The 18908-nt window shown below is 23.5% G+C and overlaps 1 protein-coding gene across 1 annotated transcript in view; it reads left to right on the top strand.

Moving 5' to 3' along the window:
• The window catches only part of LOC145845881 (uncharacterized), a gene marked incomplete at its 3' end in the record, with an annotated part of 43922 nt that extends 25514 nt beyond the window's left edge, over positions 1-18408 (top strand). The window contains exons 9-21 of the mRNA XM_082952898.1: positions 5876-6461; positions 7510-7729; positions 8503-8604; positions 9370-9451; positions 10075-10280; positions 10858-11110; positions 12365-13054; positions 13088-13125; positions 14707-14793; positions 14930-15008; positions 15753-15828; positions 16754-16803; positions 18329-18408. Coding sequence (XP_082809024.1) covers positions 5876-6461; positions 7510-7729; positions 8503-8604; positions 9370-9451; positions 10075-10280; positions 10858-11110; positions 12365-13054; positions 13088-13125; positions 14707-14793; positions 14930-15008; positions 15753-15828; positions 16754-16803; positions 18329-18408 — 2549 coding nt within the window. The remainder of the gene's footprint in view (positions 1-5875; positions 6462-7509; positions 7730-8502; positions 8605-9369; positions 9452-10074; positions 10281-10857; positions 11111-12364; positions 13055-13087; positions 13126-14706; positions 14794-14929; positions 15009-15752; positions 15829-16753; positions 16804-18328) is intronic.
• Between the last annotated feature and the right edge of the window lie 500 nt (positions 18409-18908).

Genomic DNA, 18908 nt, shown 5'->3' with positions numbered 1-18908 from the left:
TTTAAAAATTATACAGGTTGTTTCCAAATATTTCACGTGAATTTTGCGGTTTAAGCGTTCAAAAAAAACTTTGTTAACAATTAAAATTTAAGTTAATCTTATATAAATTGTATTTCAAAAAGTTGTATTTTGTTTTAACGTAATTTTAAGCTTATGAAATACACATTAAGACATTAAAAACATGGAAAAATTCGATTTCCGTATAAATACGTGACAGTTAAATTCACTTAAAACGAAAGTTTTCTTTGAAAACATAAAAATTTGATACGTAAATGAAACTTTATGTTATTGAAAGTTTTTCGTTTGTTAGTTAGCATAAGCTAGTAGAATTAGTTATTTAATACAGTAAAGTTTGATACAAAAAAAAAATTTTAGAAAAGTTCTTACGCTGTTAGAAAGTTATTTAGAAGCTTAAATTATGAAAATATAATAAAGTTGTATATTTATTTAACAAAAGATATTTAATTTTTAAATTGGTATTTTAGCTGTTTAAAAAATGATTAATAAGCTGTGTGCAAAAAACCATAACTATTTGAAATTCCTCAGCAAATAAAACTTATTCAAAATCAATCAATCAGTTCAGTTTAAACTTTTCACCCTTCTTTCAATGTCTACTTTTTAAATTCTTGAATTAAATGTTTTAAACCAAAAATTCAAACATTTCAAGCAAAATATTTTACAGCATTTTTAAGTATACGCTTGTTGAAGTTTATATTTTTTTTATTTACAAGGTTTTTAAATAAATTTTATTTTTAGTTATTGTTGGTTTTATTTTAGTTAGGTTTATACCATACTAAGTTTTTATTTTTATTTCTATTTAGAATATAAAAGTTTAAATAATTTAAAGTAGTTTTTACAAATATATGTTTAAAAAAGCGTTAAATCTAAAAGTTGTTACTAAGTCTTTAAAATTGTATTATAAAGCTAAATATTTTTACTTCTTATTATACTAAGTGAATTTTTTTAATACAGTTATTTAGGCGCGAAAAATCTTGTTCACATGGAAAGCTTTGAAATTTGTTTTACAAAAAAATTAACAAAAAGAATCATATTTCATAGTTTTACAAACCAAAATCAAACATTTTACTTTCTATGTATTATATATCAAAATGTTTAAAATATTTATATAGACTTTTTATAACCTTTTGTAAAAGTCCAAAGTGTTATACGCCGTAAAAAAATAAAACTAAATAAACACAATTATTTATACCAAAAACAATTATTTCAAATGAAATATAATATTTCGCATAATTTCAAGTGTCGGTTAATTTCTCATTTCGACATGCTTCACTGGTTTCGTGAACAAGTGCTTTTTAGCTGATGACATTTTTAAATCAGTTTGCTTCAGCTCATGTCTTGTATAACCTTAACTCTTTGTTTTATCTAAGAAAGATTTGTCAGTTTTGAAAATTTTTTTGATTAATATGTTGTTTTAGATGAAAATTCTATTTTATTTTTCTTGTTAGTTTTATTAAAGTTTTAATAGTTTTAGTTAGGTTACAAATATTTGTTTAAATTAGTAGTTTTTTTTTACTGAACTTAAATAAGTAATTTAAGACTTTTTCAAATCTTAATTGATATTTAGAATGTATGTATTTTTTCTTGATAGATAATATTATGTATATAAATATAGTTAAATCAGTTAAGATAAATTAATAATAGCATTTAAAAAAGCTGTTTATTAAAACTAATATTTAAACTTAATTAGTGTTAAGGTTAAACTGTTACTAAAGTAAATTATTGTTTGTTGTTGTTTTGAACAGTTTAAAAATGTAAATAACAATACTAGTACTTACTTTTAGCTTTAAAACAGTTAAGTATTTATTTGTTATAACATATTTTTTTTTAAATAAACTAGTTTGGAAATTATTTTAGCTTAATAAATTCACAGTTTTTTGTTAAGTGATTTTTTTAGTTAGTATTGCTTTTGTATAAAATAGATTATAAATAAACTTGATTACTTTTTTTTTTTTGTTTGCTTTAAGTTATATAATAATTAAAATATTTATTTACTTCTGAAACTTAGACATTTGTCATACACTTTATAAATTGTATGACTAAAACAACTTATATTTGAAATATTTCAGCCAAAAATATTTCATACAAAAAATAAATCTTCCCATTATAGTTTTAATGCTCATTTACAACTACTGTGGTTTATAAATTCCATATTTTTCAAAAATATTTGGGTGTAAATACACTTGTTTCCTAGTAGGAATTTTGTTAATTTTCTTAAATTGCGAACTAAAGTTTTTAATGCTTTAATAAATATAATGTTATTACATTCCAAACTTTTATAAATATTTAAGTGTTAATATAACTTTTTGTTTCTAGTTTATACTTCACTTTTTTTTTGAATAATAATTGTTAGTTCCACTTTTGATGGTAGTAATAGTAATATAATTTGTTCACAATTTTATAATTAGTACTTTTAGTTTCGATAATAGCATTTATTCTTTTGTTGTATATTTTTACCAGGTAAGTTATAAAAGTTATAACAATGTTTTTACTAAGACTCTTATTTTAAGAACATAACTTAAATTTATTTTTTTAACTTATAAACTTTTATACATTTAATAAAATTAAAACTTTTTCTTAATAGTTAAACCACAAACTTTATAGGAAAACTTTCCACCCATAAAAATTTTTATTGGCTCAATAAAAATAAAGGATGTGGCTATAATTGAACTTTTTGTGGCAATAATTAAATTTTTACAGACAAAATTTGGTTTGTTTTTATAGTTAAGTAGCCCAAAAGGTCACAAAAAAACTTACAACAATTGTTGTTGTAAGTAAAATGATTGCAAAGTAAATCTTTAAAACAACTTTTGAAGAGATAAAATGTCACTTTAAATTTCTCAGCATAACTAATACTGTTTTGTTTGTATTAGAAATTGAAACAAATAACCTGGTGTTTTCTTAAATTAAAAATTTTTAGTTTTTAAAGGTATCTTACAACTAAAAACCTTTTTTAGACCACTTCAGGTAATATAAACAAGAAGCGTTTAAAATTATTTCTCCATTAAACTAAATAGTGTTGTTTGTATTTGCGACTTAAAATAATTGTCAAAATAAAACAAACCACTTGTTATTTTTCAATGTCTTTTCTATTAATTGTGTTAAAGTTCGTATTTATTATTGTCACAATTAAGTTGCTGAGAATAAGTCTTTATATACGATAAGATCTCCAAACGCTAGAAACTTAGTATGAAAAATGAGTAGTTTCCACTATATTGACTATATTTGTGTTTATTAAATGATTAAAACAAACAAATTTTGGTTGAAGTTACTTTCAATTATGTTAAAATCTTAAATTTTCAAATGTTCTGACTATTTTATTAGAAAAACTACTAAATAAGTCTTAACAAAAACACAGAAGATTGTACATTTCAAAAAAGCTCCATAACTTTTCTCCATATGAGTAACACTGTGTTGTTTGCATTAGCAAGTTAAAACAAATATAAAGTTAAAACAAACAAGTTTGAAAACAACTGTTGACTAAGGGGGCATGTGTTTATTTCTTTTGATGACTTTTTCATTGTTTCTTGATCATACCATATTGACTCTGGTCAAACATTTAAAAGTTGTGGGAAAAATGTTCAATTTTTTTTTCGTAGTTTAATTAAAAGGTATTAGTATTAAAACATATTCACTTTTTATACCACTTATAATAAAATAATATTCTCCTAAACAACTTGGTTTTTACACTACACTTAGTGTTTTATAAAGTTACCAAATGTTTTGTCTGGTATCCTTTTAAATATTTTGTTTTGAGAAAAAAGTATAATACTCATTTATAGTGGGAAATCTTAGTAAAATCTGTTTTGAACTGGCAAAAGTATTTGAGTTATAGTTTGAAAAAATTTCAATTGACGACAAAGTTATACGATATTGTAAACAATTAGAAACGTTAAGTTGATATTGTATTAAGTTTGTATTAGAATATATTGTTACCTGAAAGTTTAATAACTCAAATATGAAGCTTAAATGTTTTTTGTATAACAGAGCACTATGGTTTTTTAATTAAAAAAAGTTATATTGAAAAAGTTCCTTATATACTTATGAAAATTATTTTGTAGTTTAGTAACTGTTTTAAATTTACTTTGATTCAATATAATTACCAGATTAATGCATTCACTTAAAAATAAAAAGTTAAAAGTATTTTATTATTAGCATTGTATCTGTTAAGTCATTTGTTTTTGTAGATAAGTTAACAAAAAAAAACTAATAAAAGTTGTTTGAAGCTATAATAATACTTGCATTAAGTTTTCAAAAACAATTCAGGTTTAAACTTAGTAGGTGTTCCTTTTAAAAAATTATTTGTTTTAGAGATCACTAAATTGCTTTGATCAGACTGCATTCTTATCAAAACAATTTTGCAAAAACATGAATAGAAATGTTCACTTTGTAATAACATTTAAATCTTTGTAAGTACAATTTCGTGATAACTTCAAATGTAAACAATTATTCTGTTGGATTTAGTTGGGTTTATAAGTTTATCTTTGCTTTTATTTTGTGTATTAGATGCTTTTATCTTTGTTTTCTTTATTGAAGTAGACTTTCATGGCTATAAATTTGAGTTGAAATTTTTTTTATAGCTAAGTTTACTTGGTGTACTTTTTAAAGTTTTGTCATGTATTTAAACTAAAGTTGTCTTACTGTTTTGTGTGTTGTATATACATGTTTTTAAATTTGATCAAGTTTTTAAAAATTGTTTTAAAATGACTGAAATAAAATGTTTTCTTTTTTATTTAAGTAAAACGCTTGAAACTTGTTTGTTATGTTGAGTTGTATAAATTGTTTTAGTTTATTATATGTTTTCTGGCGTTTTTACTACTTAAGCTGTGGTTTATCTTAAAAATTTACATACCTGCAATGATAAATCATAGTTTATATTATGTATATTTCTTTATTTATTGTATTCTTTTAAATTTTGTACAGTATATTTGTATAAGAGAGTTATACACTGTGTAATAAGTTTTTTTTTGAAGTGTAACAAAATCGAGTCAGAAAATTTTTATACTTGTTTTTGTTACTTTTAAAAAAACAATTTTACTTCAGCAGTTACCTGGCTTTTACAAATGTTACCTACTTTATTTATTATTTATTAGATTAAAGTTCTAGGTCAAAGTAATGAAAGATTAAAACAGCTGATACCTAGGAGTGTTTATTTGTTTCAAGTACTCTAATATTTGATAATATAGTAGTAAATACTTTATCAAAGAAACAAATTTATTTACATTGCTAACAAAAAACACCAAAGTTTGATTAAGTAGCAATAAATTCTAGCGACCAGCCCAAAGAATAAACAAAACACAATACCTTGAAATTTTTTATATAATACATCATTAATTGTATATAAAAAACTTTCAAAATATCACGTCATGAATGTTTATTTAAAATTCAATTTCAGAGTTGATATATTTTTGTATATTTTATTATAAACATATGACGCGCTTAAATTAGAAACGTTTATTATAAGTAAACTATTTAAGACGGTCACGGTAATACTTTGAAGATATATAAATATAAGTTCAATGTTTATATATCAGTTTGAATGTTTAAACTCTTCAAGTGTTGCTTATGTTTTTATTATTTAGTTTTTGTTAACTGCAGTTTTTTTTTTAGTTAAAATTTAATCATACTAAAGTTTTTGTTTTAGGACAAAGTTTGAATTATATTTTAGATATTATAAAGTTTATATAAATTATATCTTTATAATTATTATATTATTTAAATTATATGTTCTGTATTTTTATTACAACTATTTTGATATTTTTTAAGACACTTTTCATAAAATAATGTGTAGCAATCACTGTTTGATTAGTATAAGTTCTAAAACTGTTTTTTTTCACATATTTTTTTATTTTTGCAGATAATTTTGAGAGTAGGAAACTAAATTCTCCTTCCTCAACTTACGTAGTAGCCGACAACTCAAAGCTAAACAAGCAAAAATCCCCTACTACAAAACTATTCCGCAGACCTTCAGACTTCCTCAAAAAAAAGACCACTCCGGAAAAGTCCCCGATCCGTGAAAAGCAAGAAATCGAGCAACCAGGGTCGGTTTTCGTGTACAAGCAAAAGAAAGTTGCCACAGACTTTGCAGCAGAGAGCAAATTAAGATCTCTGTCAAATATAAGCAGACTTCTGTCTTCCAGAATAAGCAAGACTCCCCCCTTGCAGAGACCTCTTTCTTTCGTTGATTCGTCACTAAAAGAACCATTGAGCAAACCTTTAGTGAGGAGTTACTCCGAGAAGAAACCAACTCATTCCTACAAGCCCAAGTTTGAAGGATCTAGTTTGATTTCAACTGAAGAAGTAAAAAGTCCGGAAGAAGACTTAAGTGAAGAAGAGATGAGCTCGAGATTCGGTAAAAACCTCGGATCTGTTAGATCCAGGATTCAGGCCACTGAGAGCAAAAAAGAAAATAAGGATGCTACAAATAAAGAATATGAAAAAAGGTTAGAATTTTAAACATTTAGTTTTTTTACTTAAATAGTTATAGAAGTTAGTTTAATAATTAAACTGGTTGAAATATTAGTGTTTGTTTTATTTTCAAAGCATTTTAGTAAACTGTACTAATGCTTAAAACTTAATCCTTATTTTCTAAATTTTGAAAAGATATTACGACCAACTGTTGTATTTTATTATTATTTATTTATTTTGATTATAGATTGCTGTTTATTAAATTTGTATCATGTCTCTACACTTAAAATTTTAATACAATTTTTTATTTGGTATACAGAGTTTTTACAGATTGATCCTTTATTATTCAAATACTTTTTCTGTTTAAAACCATTAATTTTCCAACATTATAGTATTAAGCTTGTGAAAATTTATTAAAATAAAAGTTTAGAAAACTTATTTAATAATAACCATATTTATTAAATAAAACAAGTCACGCTAAAGTTTATAAACATGTACCATCAAATTGTAGCTTCCTAAAATAACTTTTAACTGCTGCAATTATATATCATATTTCCATAATGAATTATATTATTCATTACAATGTTGAGTGCACTTTAGAAACTTATTTTTCTGATAACTTTAAAAGGTTTTTATGTGTGTAAAATTAAAAATTTAGTTTGTTATCTACTGCCATGTTTAAAACTAAAGTTCTAATACTAAATAAAGGTTTTGTTTTAATTTGGTGATTGTTATATTATTAGTTTTATATTTGCACAAAGGTAGGTTATTTAAAAAACAAAAAGTATTTAGTATGTAGTTTCTATACTGTTTTTTTGATAATTAATATATAAAAAATAATAAATAACATATTTAAAATATGTTTGCGTGTTCATTAAACTTCATATTCTATCATTGATCTGTTCAAACTCAAGTTTGACTTAATAACTTTCCAATCAAAACATTTTAAACTTACAAAGAGATAACTTATATCAATTATTAACCGTTATGCTTTGATGTTTAGTTATTTACTATAAATTTTATCACTTCTTACAAATCAGATATTAACTTTTATATTTTTGTACACACCAGACGTATTTCCAGGTGCTTGCGATCCGCGGAGGGACTCTCGTCTCGTATGAAGCGACTCCAGGACGCGGGATCCAACAACAAGGAGCGACCGAAGACCGCTGAAGCAAGGTCCAGGAGGAGACTCCACAAACAGAAGGAGGTTGCCAAGGAGGTTGAGACGAAGTCAATGAAGCGTGAAAAGTCACCCAAGCGTAACGAATCGCGTGATCTCGCCTCCAGCTCCAAGGAAAACGTTAGAAGTTACTTTTATTAGTACAGCATTTTTATTTATAAATTTAATCAGATGAATTATCCAAAAAACTTTTTTGTTCAATCATATCTAATACTTTATAACAGATTAATTTTTTATAATCTTTTTTCAATAGTAACATTGGCACACTTTTAATTTGTAGTTGTTACTTGTATGTTATTAAACAAAAATGAAGTTATACATCTGCTATTAAAAAAACTGTAAAGCAGTTGATAAAAATAATAAAGTATTATCATAATAAAAGTGCTATATTATGATAATCTTGACAAAGAAAACTGAATGTAAAAGTGAACTTATAAACTTTTAACATTTTCTTTAAATTATTTTTTAAACGATTTGATAAAAAATTATTTGTACCGACGTACTTTTTAACAAGATGTACTCCTATTAAATTGAAGCAATTTATTTATGAAGTGCTTCAAGTATTTTGAATTAAGCGTAAATTTTTAACTGTGAACTTTAACGTTTAGCTTTAAAGTTATGTTAGCAAACCACTAATAACTTTTTAAGTGGTATTTTTAATATATTATAACTTAAGTCTTTCAAAGTTTCAACGATTAGAATACATTTAATCAGAACTCTTATGTAAAATATCATATTTTGTTTTATATTTTTAATTTGTTTTTTAATTTTAGAGTAAAAAATACTGTTTTAGAGCTTTTGAAATTTTTAAACCATAAGATCACATTTTTGAACTAGATATCAAATTGGAATAATTAAAATGTTATTATTATAAAACACTCTTAATAAATTAGAGTCCATCAACACCAAAGAAAGTTATACAAAACGGAGAAGTTGAGAGAATCAGAATGAAATCTTTCACAGAAGGACCTCTAGAAAGTAGTTCTAAAGAAAACGTTTGTTTTTTTAGTTTACTTATAATAAAATAAATAATAGTATTCATAAGGTTTTCTTAAGATTAGACTAGTTAAAAAAAAAAGTCTAATATTAAAATTTCTGTTACGCTAAGATATTTATTTTAAGTTTTAAACAAAAAAAACTATAATTAAACAAAAACTTTGTAAATAGTATTTTGATCCTTTCGTATTTTCGCAAAATAAAACATAAATTCAACTTATACATCAAAAGTATTAAAAAAATGCATGAGTTAATTTTTACTCGTAAATCTAAACATTTTAACTTGACCTTAATTCTTATTTAGTTAGCCTAAAATAATTTTGATTAATTACAATCCATCCGGAAACAACTTTAATTAAATTGTCTGGTTTATCAAGTTTTATTCGTTAAATATTTTTATTAATTGTTTTGATTATAACAAGTTTATACACTAAATCTTGTTGCAAGATGTTAAATACAAACAATTTTTGTTAATCAATCATAACAACGAAATAAATCATCTTAAAATTTAAGTCGTCATAAGCTTCTTCTTTAGTTTTTCTAGCAGACTAATTAAGTTAGCACAAAGAAACTTTAATAAAAAAGTATTTTAAATCTGATTTAAATGTTTTTTTTTTCATTAGTCTGATAGAGCTATAAACCAATCTAATATAATTAACAGTTTTTTATAAGAATTTTAAAGTAAAAAATAATTAAACTTTCTGATAACTAACCTTTCTTTAAGAAAAACTAATAAATAAATAAAACATTATTTTAATAAACAGAGCCCTGTAGCAGCAGAGAATAATGAAAACAAATCTGAATCAAAACCTGCAAGTTTTGTTGACATGTTCTCAAGAGTCTCACGTTTGTTTTATATTTGTTTATCGAAATAAAATTAGTTTTATATTTTTAATTTTTGTCTTGATATTAACTAACACTAAGAAATTTAAACACAAATTAGCCACCTTAAAGTATTTCAAAAAAAAATATAATTTTTCATCAGCTAAGCTTATCATGAATTAAACACATATAACTTTTTTAAATGAATTGTATTTTTTTTTTAGTTTTATATTTGTTGACATTTTTTTGTTATCTGTAATTAAATGCTAGTTTAACACTATCAATCAAATCATAAACAGTTTTATTAAATTTAGTTTGTATAAGTTCATTGTTCCTATAATATTTGTTACGTAGTTTTAAAACAGACTTGAATTTAAACATGAATTTTTTACACTAACTTGTGAAAACTTTTTTTTGCATTTTTTTACTTTGGTAGTTAATATTTCTTTTTTTTTCATATATTTGCAAATAAAGTATTTACGGTTTTTTTTATTAAACTTTTTAATGTTTTATCTTTATACAGGATACTCTGTTATCTATTATACAGTAAAACTTTCTTAGTTTATGAATTCTTTCACCTAGTTAGTTGTGTATTTAGAACTTTTTAAATTATATTTTCGTGTATTTATTTTTTTAATTCTAAACAGCTGCGAAACCTGTGGAGCTCAATTTACAGAACCCAAGAGTCTGCATAGCAACCAGCCCACAAACGCCCCAGAGTCCCCTGTTGCCCGTGGCAACCAACGAGAACCCTCAGGTTGCCACGCAAAAATCCCCCTCAAACTGCGGGGAAACCCAGAAAACCCCCTCCGTCTCCGGGGAGTCCCACACAACTGAAGATTCTGACGTGCAGGTTTGTTTTAAAATTTTGTTTTAATGTAAAGATTTGTGTTATGTTTAAGATGGGTCAAATATGCACGGAGGGTCATTTTTGCACAAAAGTAAAAAAAAAGTTACTGACCGAGGGTAAGGGTTAGGGGTAACAGTGATGGTAAAAATTAAAACAAATAATAACTAATAAAAATTACTAATAAAGTTAAAAACTATTTAAAAAAAATAACAATAATGAAAAAAGTTTAAAAAAATCAAAAAGAAGAAAAGAAAAATTACCGACCAAGGGTTAGGGATAACAGTGATAGTATTTTTTTTTCTTTTTATTCAACCCGTGCAAAAAATTCTTTGTGCAAAAGTGGCCCCTCGTGCAAAAGTGACTCCTACCCAATTGATATAGTTTATCATAGATTTTTAAAACAATTATCAACTTATAGCCGCAAATTAATAATAATTATTTTAAAAAATTCAGGTTTCCAGTGATTTTTAAATAATTCACTAAAAAAATTATAAATTTTTAAAATTTAAAAACTTACCTAGTTTAAATAGTTTTAAAGCTATGTAGTTTTCAAACTAAATTTTTTTAACAATTTTCACAGGTGACCCGGAACCTGAGGAGGCGCATCAGGCGGAGGAACAAATATTTGGAGGAGAAGATGAAGAGCTGTGACGTCACAATACAAAAAGATCGCCACTCCTCTCTCACGTCACAATCGTCGCTTCCTTCTCCGGCTTCCGTTGCGTCGCAAAAGTTGGAAGATGACGTGACAAAAGCGAATGATGACGTGTCTAATGATTGTGACGTGATAAGAACGAGCGTGGCTTCCAGCGACCGATCCAGCAGAAGGAAATGTTCGTTTGGTTTTTGTTTTATTTTAATTTATTATAAAGTTTAAAAAAATATTGAATTATCTACCACCAAAAAATTAAAAATTGCAAAAGTTTTTTTTTGTTAGGAGATGTATTAAAAGTATTTATTGCTTTTATTTTTATCCACTATTTGCTTTTATTCTTTATTTTATTGTTTGTTTAATCACTGATAAGACTTTTTCTTAATTTCTAAAAGTATTAAAGATGTGTCTATAAAATCAACTTTTAAGATAAATTTATTTTAAGAAATTTTTTCTAGAGCTGTTGTTCATTTAAATTGAAAGCTAAAGTAAACTTTTTTAATATATTTCTATGCTTAAAGTTATTCTAATTTCAATTTCTTACCTTGTAAACTGTTTATTTAAAAATTAATTCGAGTAAGAACTAACTCAGTACCTATTCAGAATTTGTATTTTTTTTAATTTTAATAAATTCCTACTTTCCTATCTAAAAAGTATAAACTTAACAATAGACATTTTACTAAACCTAAATTTAAACTCAAAAACTTACAAAAGTTTTTAAGAAAACATTGACTTGTTGTTAAAATTCCATGTAACAAATTAAAATGTAGAAACAATACCGTCTGGCAATTTTAATTTCGTGGAACATTCAAAAGCTTTACTGTGTTTTAAGGAGATTTAGATACAAATTAAGATAAACCAGTTATTAGCGGGTACATATAATTTATCTATTCATGCTTAAACCAGATATTATTAACATTTAAAATGTTTACTTTGGTATTTATCAGGTTTCTAATATAGTTTGGGATTTATCAGATTTTAAATATATTGTGGAATGTTTATCTGCTGGGTAACAAAACCACAAAAATGGAAATAATTTCACCGAAAGTTGAATAATTTTCGTGTTTTTATCCTAATAAGTACAACATTTTAGTATGAAAGTATTCTACTGTTTTCTTTTTGTGTTTGCTATTTTTTAATCATTTAAGTATCTGTTTTACTAGTACTACTGTTTAAGTGTGATTTAAGTTAATAAAAAGAACATGTTAAGCATACAAGAAATGTAGAATGAAAAAAATTGAATAAGAGTTTATACATTACTTTCAATTTTTTACTTTTTATTAAGTGTATATTTACAGTAACATATCAACCAAAAAATAATTATTGTTTTATGTTGTTTATATTTTAATAATACTATTATATTAAGGTAAATACTTAACACTTTATTTTTAGTTTTCAGTTTTGCTCAAAAGTTAAAACTTTATCATACTTTTAGGTTTAGAATCAACGACTACAACAACAGAAGATGAAGTTATTTTTAATGATGAATCACCAGTAATTGAAGAAAAATCACCATTAGTTGAAAAATCATCAGTAGTTGAAAAATCACCATTAGTTGAAAAATCACCATTAGTTGAAAAATCACCAGTAGTTGAAGAAAAAGCATCAATTGTTGAAGAAAAATCACCGATAGCTGAAGAAAAACTTTTAATTAAACAATCACCAGTAGTAGAAAAAGCACCAATTGTTGAAGAAGAAATTAATGAAGAAATTGCAAGTACTGAAAAAGATGTAGAAGAAAAAGCTGATGAAAATTTAAACAAAGAAGTTAAAGAATTAGATATTGAAAAAGAAGAAAATAATGAAAAAATTTCGAAAGAAGTTGATACAAAAAATGAATCTACAGAGATTACTCCTGATGAAAAACCTGAAAAATTTTCCGAAGTTTCAGATAAAAAGATCGTTCCTGAAATTGAATGCGAGGAATCTAAAGATCAAATTTCAGATGTAAAAGTTCCTGAGTTAGAAAATACAGAAAACAAAACTTCAGATGAAACTGTAGAAATTCCAGTCTCTGACAAAAAAGTCTCTGAAACAAAAGTTGAAGAAGAATTTAAAGTAGAAGTTAATCAAAGTAAAAATGAAGAAGTTAAATCAAAAGTTGAAGAAAATAAAAATGAAGAAGCTAAATCAAAAGATGAAAAAAAAGTTGAAGAAGTTAAAGTCACAGAAACTACAGTTGAAACAGAAAACGAAGTTAGTTCTTATTTTGTTTTTACATTAACTTATAGTGTTAAGATTACAGTAAATAAAAAAATATTAATGTTTACAATGATTTGATTTGTTTTAGCATAGTAAGTTAATTTATTATATTTATTTTAAGATATTTGTTAAGTTTTTACTGCACAAAATAATGTATTTTGGTTTTTACCAATACAAAAATGTATCAAAGTATCAAAATTACTTAACTTATATTTAAAACTCAATATTTTGCACTAGAACTAAAAATTACATTAAACACAGTAAGTATGTTGTGATGTACTTGGTATTTTAAGTGGAAATTCTAGTGCAAAATAAACATTTCATTTCAACTTTCGCTACTTGTGATATACATTTGAAATTTTATACATAAATAAATTTGAGTAAATTTTTCTATAGAGATATACTTAATTTTTATTAAACCAAATATCATAGTACATTTTATTAGTTTTCTAAACAAGTAAAACAAAACATAATTTTTCAGATCCTTTATGGTCATCATTTTTTGTTTAAATTACTAAAAAAAATTTGAAATCACTATTCAGCCAAACTAAAACTGAAATAAAAAAAATTTTATCTCGATTAGGCTATTTAAAAACAGCTAAGAATTCAAAAAAATAAAAATTACATAAATTACTTTAATGATAAGCTTGACATTTACTTGTGGAATTTAATTGTCTCATAAAAACTACTTTGATATTTTGTTAATGATATTCACCTTTGAAATTAATTTAATTTAACTTAACTTACCTTGAGAACAAATGGTTATTGACTAGTTTATTACGTAATAATTTTATTGGTTAATTACGTCATAGTTTAAATGGTTAATTAAAAGAAATGGTTTGTGTTAGAGAGCTAAGCTATTGGTTTAAAAAATATTTGTTCTGTTCAACTTTATACCTGGTTTTGTAACTAATTAAGTTGTTAGCCAAAAATGTTTTTATTTTTAATTAATTCAGGTCTTTTAGCTTAAATTTATAGTGTTTCAAAGATATGTTTCTATTTTTAGGGCAACAGAATAAAAATAGAATGTTAATAAATAGTAAACTAATACCTTTGTATGTACAAAAAAAAAATTTAAAACCACCCACAATGTTAGTAACTTCCACAAACCTAAATACACACTTTCCTAATTCATACTGTAATTATATCGCGAAACCACAAATAATTCTTCAGTTATTTTTGTGGGTGAACATTTGAATTAGCTTAATTAGAGGAAAACCGCAAATTCATGATTTTAAAAATATATTTTCTTGCTCTAAATAAACTTTACACTAGGTTTTTGGAGCATTAGAAAATTAATATGTTATTCATGGTGTGTTTAGGCTGAATTTTTAGTTTTAAATTACTTCAATAAAATATAAATAGTTTTACCAAATATTAGCTATAAATGCAATAAGGATTAAATTTGATTCTTTGTAAAGATCTATAAACTTAATTCAATTTTTTGCAAGTTCATCTCAATTTTACGAGTGTACTAAATAAAGTTTTTTTTTCACTTATTAAAGACAACATAAAATGTTAAATTCCAAATAAATTATAAACTTTCAACAATTTTATTAACCTTTTTTCATTCAGGAAAAAGGAAAAGCCGAACCAAGCAAAGACGACTTTTCATTGGACAGATTAGACGAATATTTTGATATTGAATTTCTTACAGAAAGGGTTAGTATATAAATAATGTAATGTTAAATAGTTTTTTGGCTTTTTGTTTTCTTAAAATTTAAAAATTTAAACTTTCAATAGAACTTACTTTTATATTGTGTATACTTTTAAACTTTTAATCATACAATAATCTTAGGTTTTCGATTCAAACAATACTTATGAAGATAGAAAAGCGATTAGATCAAGAGTAAGAAAATTAAAAGCACAAAAAAATGGTTTGTTTTATTTAAATATTATTAGTGATTGAAAGTTAATGTGCTAATTTTAGTTAAAAAGTTGTATGATAGTACATGTTACAAGAACAAATAAACAAACAACTTGTTCTTTTTGCAACTTTTAAAAGTACTGAATTTAGTTTTAATACGTATTCTACCATAAATTTAAACTTTTGTTCAATGTTTTTAGTTTGTATAACAAACATATACTTTGTTATTTACAAAACAATTTAAAACCTAGATTAGTGTATACTACATAAATTAAAAGTAAATTTATTATTTATAGTAAACCAGTCTGGTAAACTAATACAAGCTAATCAATTTAAATCTCAATGTAATTAGTGAATTGGCTCCAACTTCAATTAGGATCAAATAATATTACAAGTGTATATGAGATTATTCATTACAATTTCAATAAGTAACAGTATGATTTTAAACAAGAATTTTATTTAGTATTTTTTAACTTGTTTATTAAAAGTTTAATGTTAAATACCTACATTGTAGTACAATTTTCTAAAAAAATAATTAACTTAAAATACAAAAAAAACGAGTATATAAAACAAAATTAATATATATTTGGTTGTAGGTTAGCTACAACAATTGTACCTAAAACTGGTAAGAAGAATAACAATTATATTTATTAAGTCATTAAAATAAATTCACATAATAGTTTACATTTAAATAAATGTACAATTGGATATATATATATAATTACATTTTAATTTAACTTATTTTTTTTAACAGGAACTGATACACCAACAACCAAAACTCCTAAACCAACAACTGAAAGTATTAAAGAAAAATATGGAATTAAATCCAGGTAGTTTTTTTACATTTTTCTTTTAAAAAATAAATTTAACATTCCGTAAATTTAAAACACAGAATTTTTTGTTTTAGAATACTCTTAAACAATATATAACTATAAAAATATTTGTTATAGTTTGAAGTAGTTTATAAAGTTAAAAGTTAGTTACTTTAGGTTTTTTAAGTAAATTTATTTTTAATTAAATCTATATCCATCAACAAAATAACTATAACTTACAATTTTTTACATACACTGTTCATTTATGAATTGTTAATTTCGAATACTTTTTCCTATTAATTTTCAGATTTCATGGTATATCAAAACACTTATTGTTCAAATTTTCAGTGTCATTTTTTTCCAAATTAATTAATAGCGTAACTATGAACTGACTGTTAAAAAGAACTTTTAATACAATCAATGTTTTGTATTACTATATTTTATATTCTCATGAAAATTTAATCAGTGTGACAACCTTGCATAGAAGATATCAAAATTAATAAAGCGTTACACTTTCTTTTTTTTTTTTAATTGTACAAAAAAAATTAAGATCATTTTAGTCTAAATTTAGAAAACAATAAGTTAAATATACAAACAGGTATTTAATTACATGTAATTTAAGTTTTTTTCTATAAGATTAACATTAAGGTATACGCTAAAAGTTGTTTTTTTATATAAAACACACTAAAAAAACAAAACTTTATAACTTTATTTTATACATAAATGTAAAAAGTTTTATATTAAGACAAATAAACTTTTATTTCATAAACAAATATCTTAGACTATTTTTTATTTTATAAACAAATGTCTGTAAGATTTTACGTTTTCTTTTGTTACGTAAACAAAAGAGCCTTTGATCTTTTTACAATTTGTTTACAAAATTTTGTTTATATCCTACCATAAAATCAATTATTTATTTTGTTTATTTTATTTTCAATTTCAGAAACACAAAACCGAAGTCTGCAGTGACAAGAACTGAAAAACTTCAAATAGGTATTTATTAATTTGCTTTTTGAAATGTTTTATAATTGTGGGTAACTTTATTTTAGTTAATGAAAACATTTGTTTTAATTTAAACTAGGTTTTTAAAAGCCGATATTTTAATAGATTCTTTTGATCCTTTTATACAAATTTTTGTAAAAATATTAATGTTTGACATATTTAGAATTTTCAATTTGTTGTAGTACAAATTTTTATTGAAATTCAAAGTTCTGTAAGAATCAAAAAAAAAAGTTTAGTCATCATTTATTTTTAAAACAACTTTTCTTTCAAGTTTTGATAATTTAGTAAATAATTTGCCAATTTTATTTCATGATCTATGATTGTAATCTGTCATCTTGGAAATGACAAGTAAGAAATGCTAAGAGAAAATTAATTTTATTTAGTATGGCCTAAATTGACAGCATTTAACTTATGCTGTTGTCAAAAAAATACTCTACATTTATTTGTATTTTATCTAAATTAAATATTAAGATTATTAGCAAGTATTAAAAGAAACTGTTTCTGTTTTTAAATAAAAAGGTTCTATTAGAATTTATAAATAACTACTGCAATACACAAATTTTGTAGCTGCAATAACTACGATGTAATTTAAAATACTTTTATTTAAATAAACTTATGTCTGTTGACATAAAGTTACTTAATTCTGTAAAAAGTACTTAAAAACTTGTATAAAATAAAGTCTTAAGTTACTAGAAAAGATTATACCTGGTTTTAGTTCAAAGCTTCAGGTAAAAAATAAACAAGACTTTAATTTGAGAGATACTTTGTAGACAGTAAGTGTTAGTCATTTTTATTTTGGGAATTTGTGCTATAAAAATATATATCACAAACACCTATTCTTCAAACAGTGTACATGTTAAACAATAGACTAAAGAGATGATCTTAGAATAATTTAAAGGAAAATTTAGAAGGCAAGATCATTGATGAAAACTTTAATAAAAGAAATAAGAGTTATTTGTTTAGACAATACTTCTTAGTAATTATAAGCCATTTACTTTTTTACTTACGATTTAGAGCAAAAAAACAGATTTTATTAATTTTTTAATTTTATTTTATGGGTTTATTTGTTTATTTCGAAGTATACGTGGTTTTATAGCAGCTTTTTTTTAATTAATTTTTTTTTTATCTATACAGTTATGTTTAAAAGTAAATACTTTTTTTTTAATGTACATAATAATTAGTTGACTAGCTTGTTTTAAATAAGTAGTTTGGTTTTAATAAAATACTTTTAAGGTTTTTATGGTAGTTAGAAAAAAAGTTAATAGTAAAATTAGTGTTTAAACTTTAACTGAATTTTTTTGTTTAAAAAGTAGTTTTAAATAGACAATTTAATAAATTTCAAGAGTTAGCTCACAATATTTTACAAGAAAACTTATTTTACTCAAAATTGAAATATTTAAGGCCATAATTAAATTCACAGCTAAAGTAGTACATATATTTAAGTATGTTAAAGTAATTTTTTTTAATAAGTGAAAAACAAACTCTAATTATTTAAACCTTATAATAATTGTTACAGAAAAAACTTATCAGTCAAAATCAGCTACTTCGTCTCCTTATAATACCAGAAGAAATATGACCACTAAACAACCTAAAAAGGTAAGAAATAATTTTTTGATTACTAAACAATCTAAAATAGTAAGAATTTATTAATTTGGTAACCAAACAGTCTAGAATAGTAGGAAATTGATTAAAATACCTACAAAAGTTTGAAATTTAATTATAAACAAGCCTAAGAATTAAAAAACTATTAGTTTGTGTACTAAACAATCTAAAAAAGTATAAAATAAAAAAACGATAACAAATATGCATTAGTTAAAAAGCAATCCAAAAATTAATGAATATAATTTTGAAGTTATGGAGTAACATAATAAGAAATATTAACTTGGAAAATTGGATTTTTTATAGAGTCATATTTTTTAGCTACATATTTTACAGAAAAAAAATTATAAAATTATAAAGTTTTAAGATACTTGTAAATTATGAAAAACTTTTTTCAACTCAGAGATTATTTTGAATTATTAAGAATGAAAACTAATACTAATTTAAAACTAATACATATTTGTTTTACTAAAATCATCAGTTTTTATAGTAAAATA

Source organism: Thalia democratica, unplaced genomic scaffold (assembly GCF_965202585.1).
Source record: "Thalia democratica unplaced genomic scaffold, ktThaDemo2.hap1.1 HAP1_SCAFFOLD_188, whole genome shotgun sequence".
Lineage (NCBI taxonomy): Eukaryota > Metazoa > Chordata > Thaliacea > Salpida > Salpidae > Thalia > Thalia democratica.
This window is presented reverse-complemented; position numbering and strand designations above follow the sequence as displayed.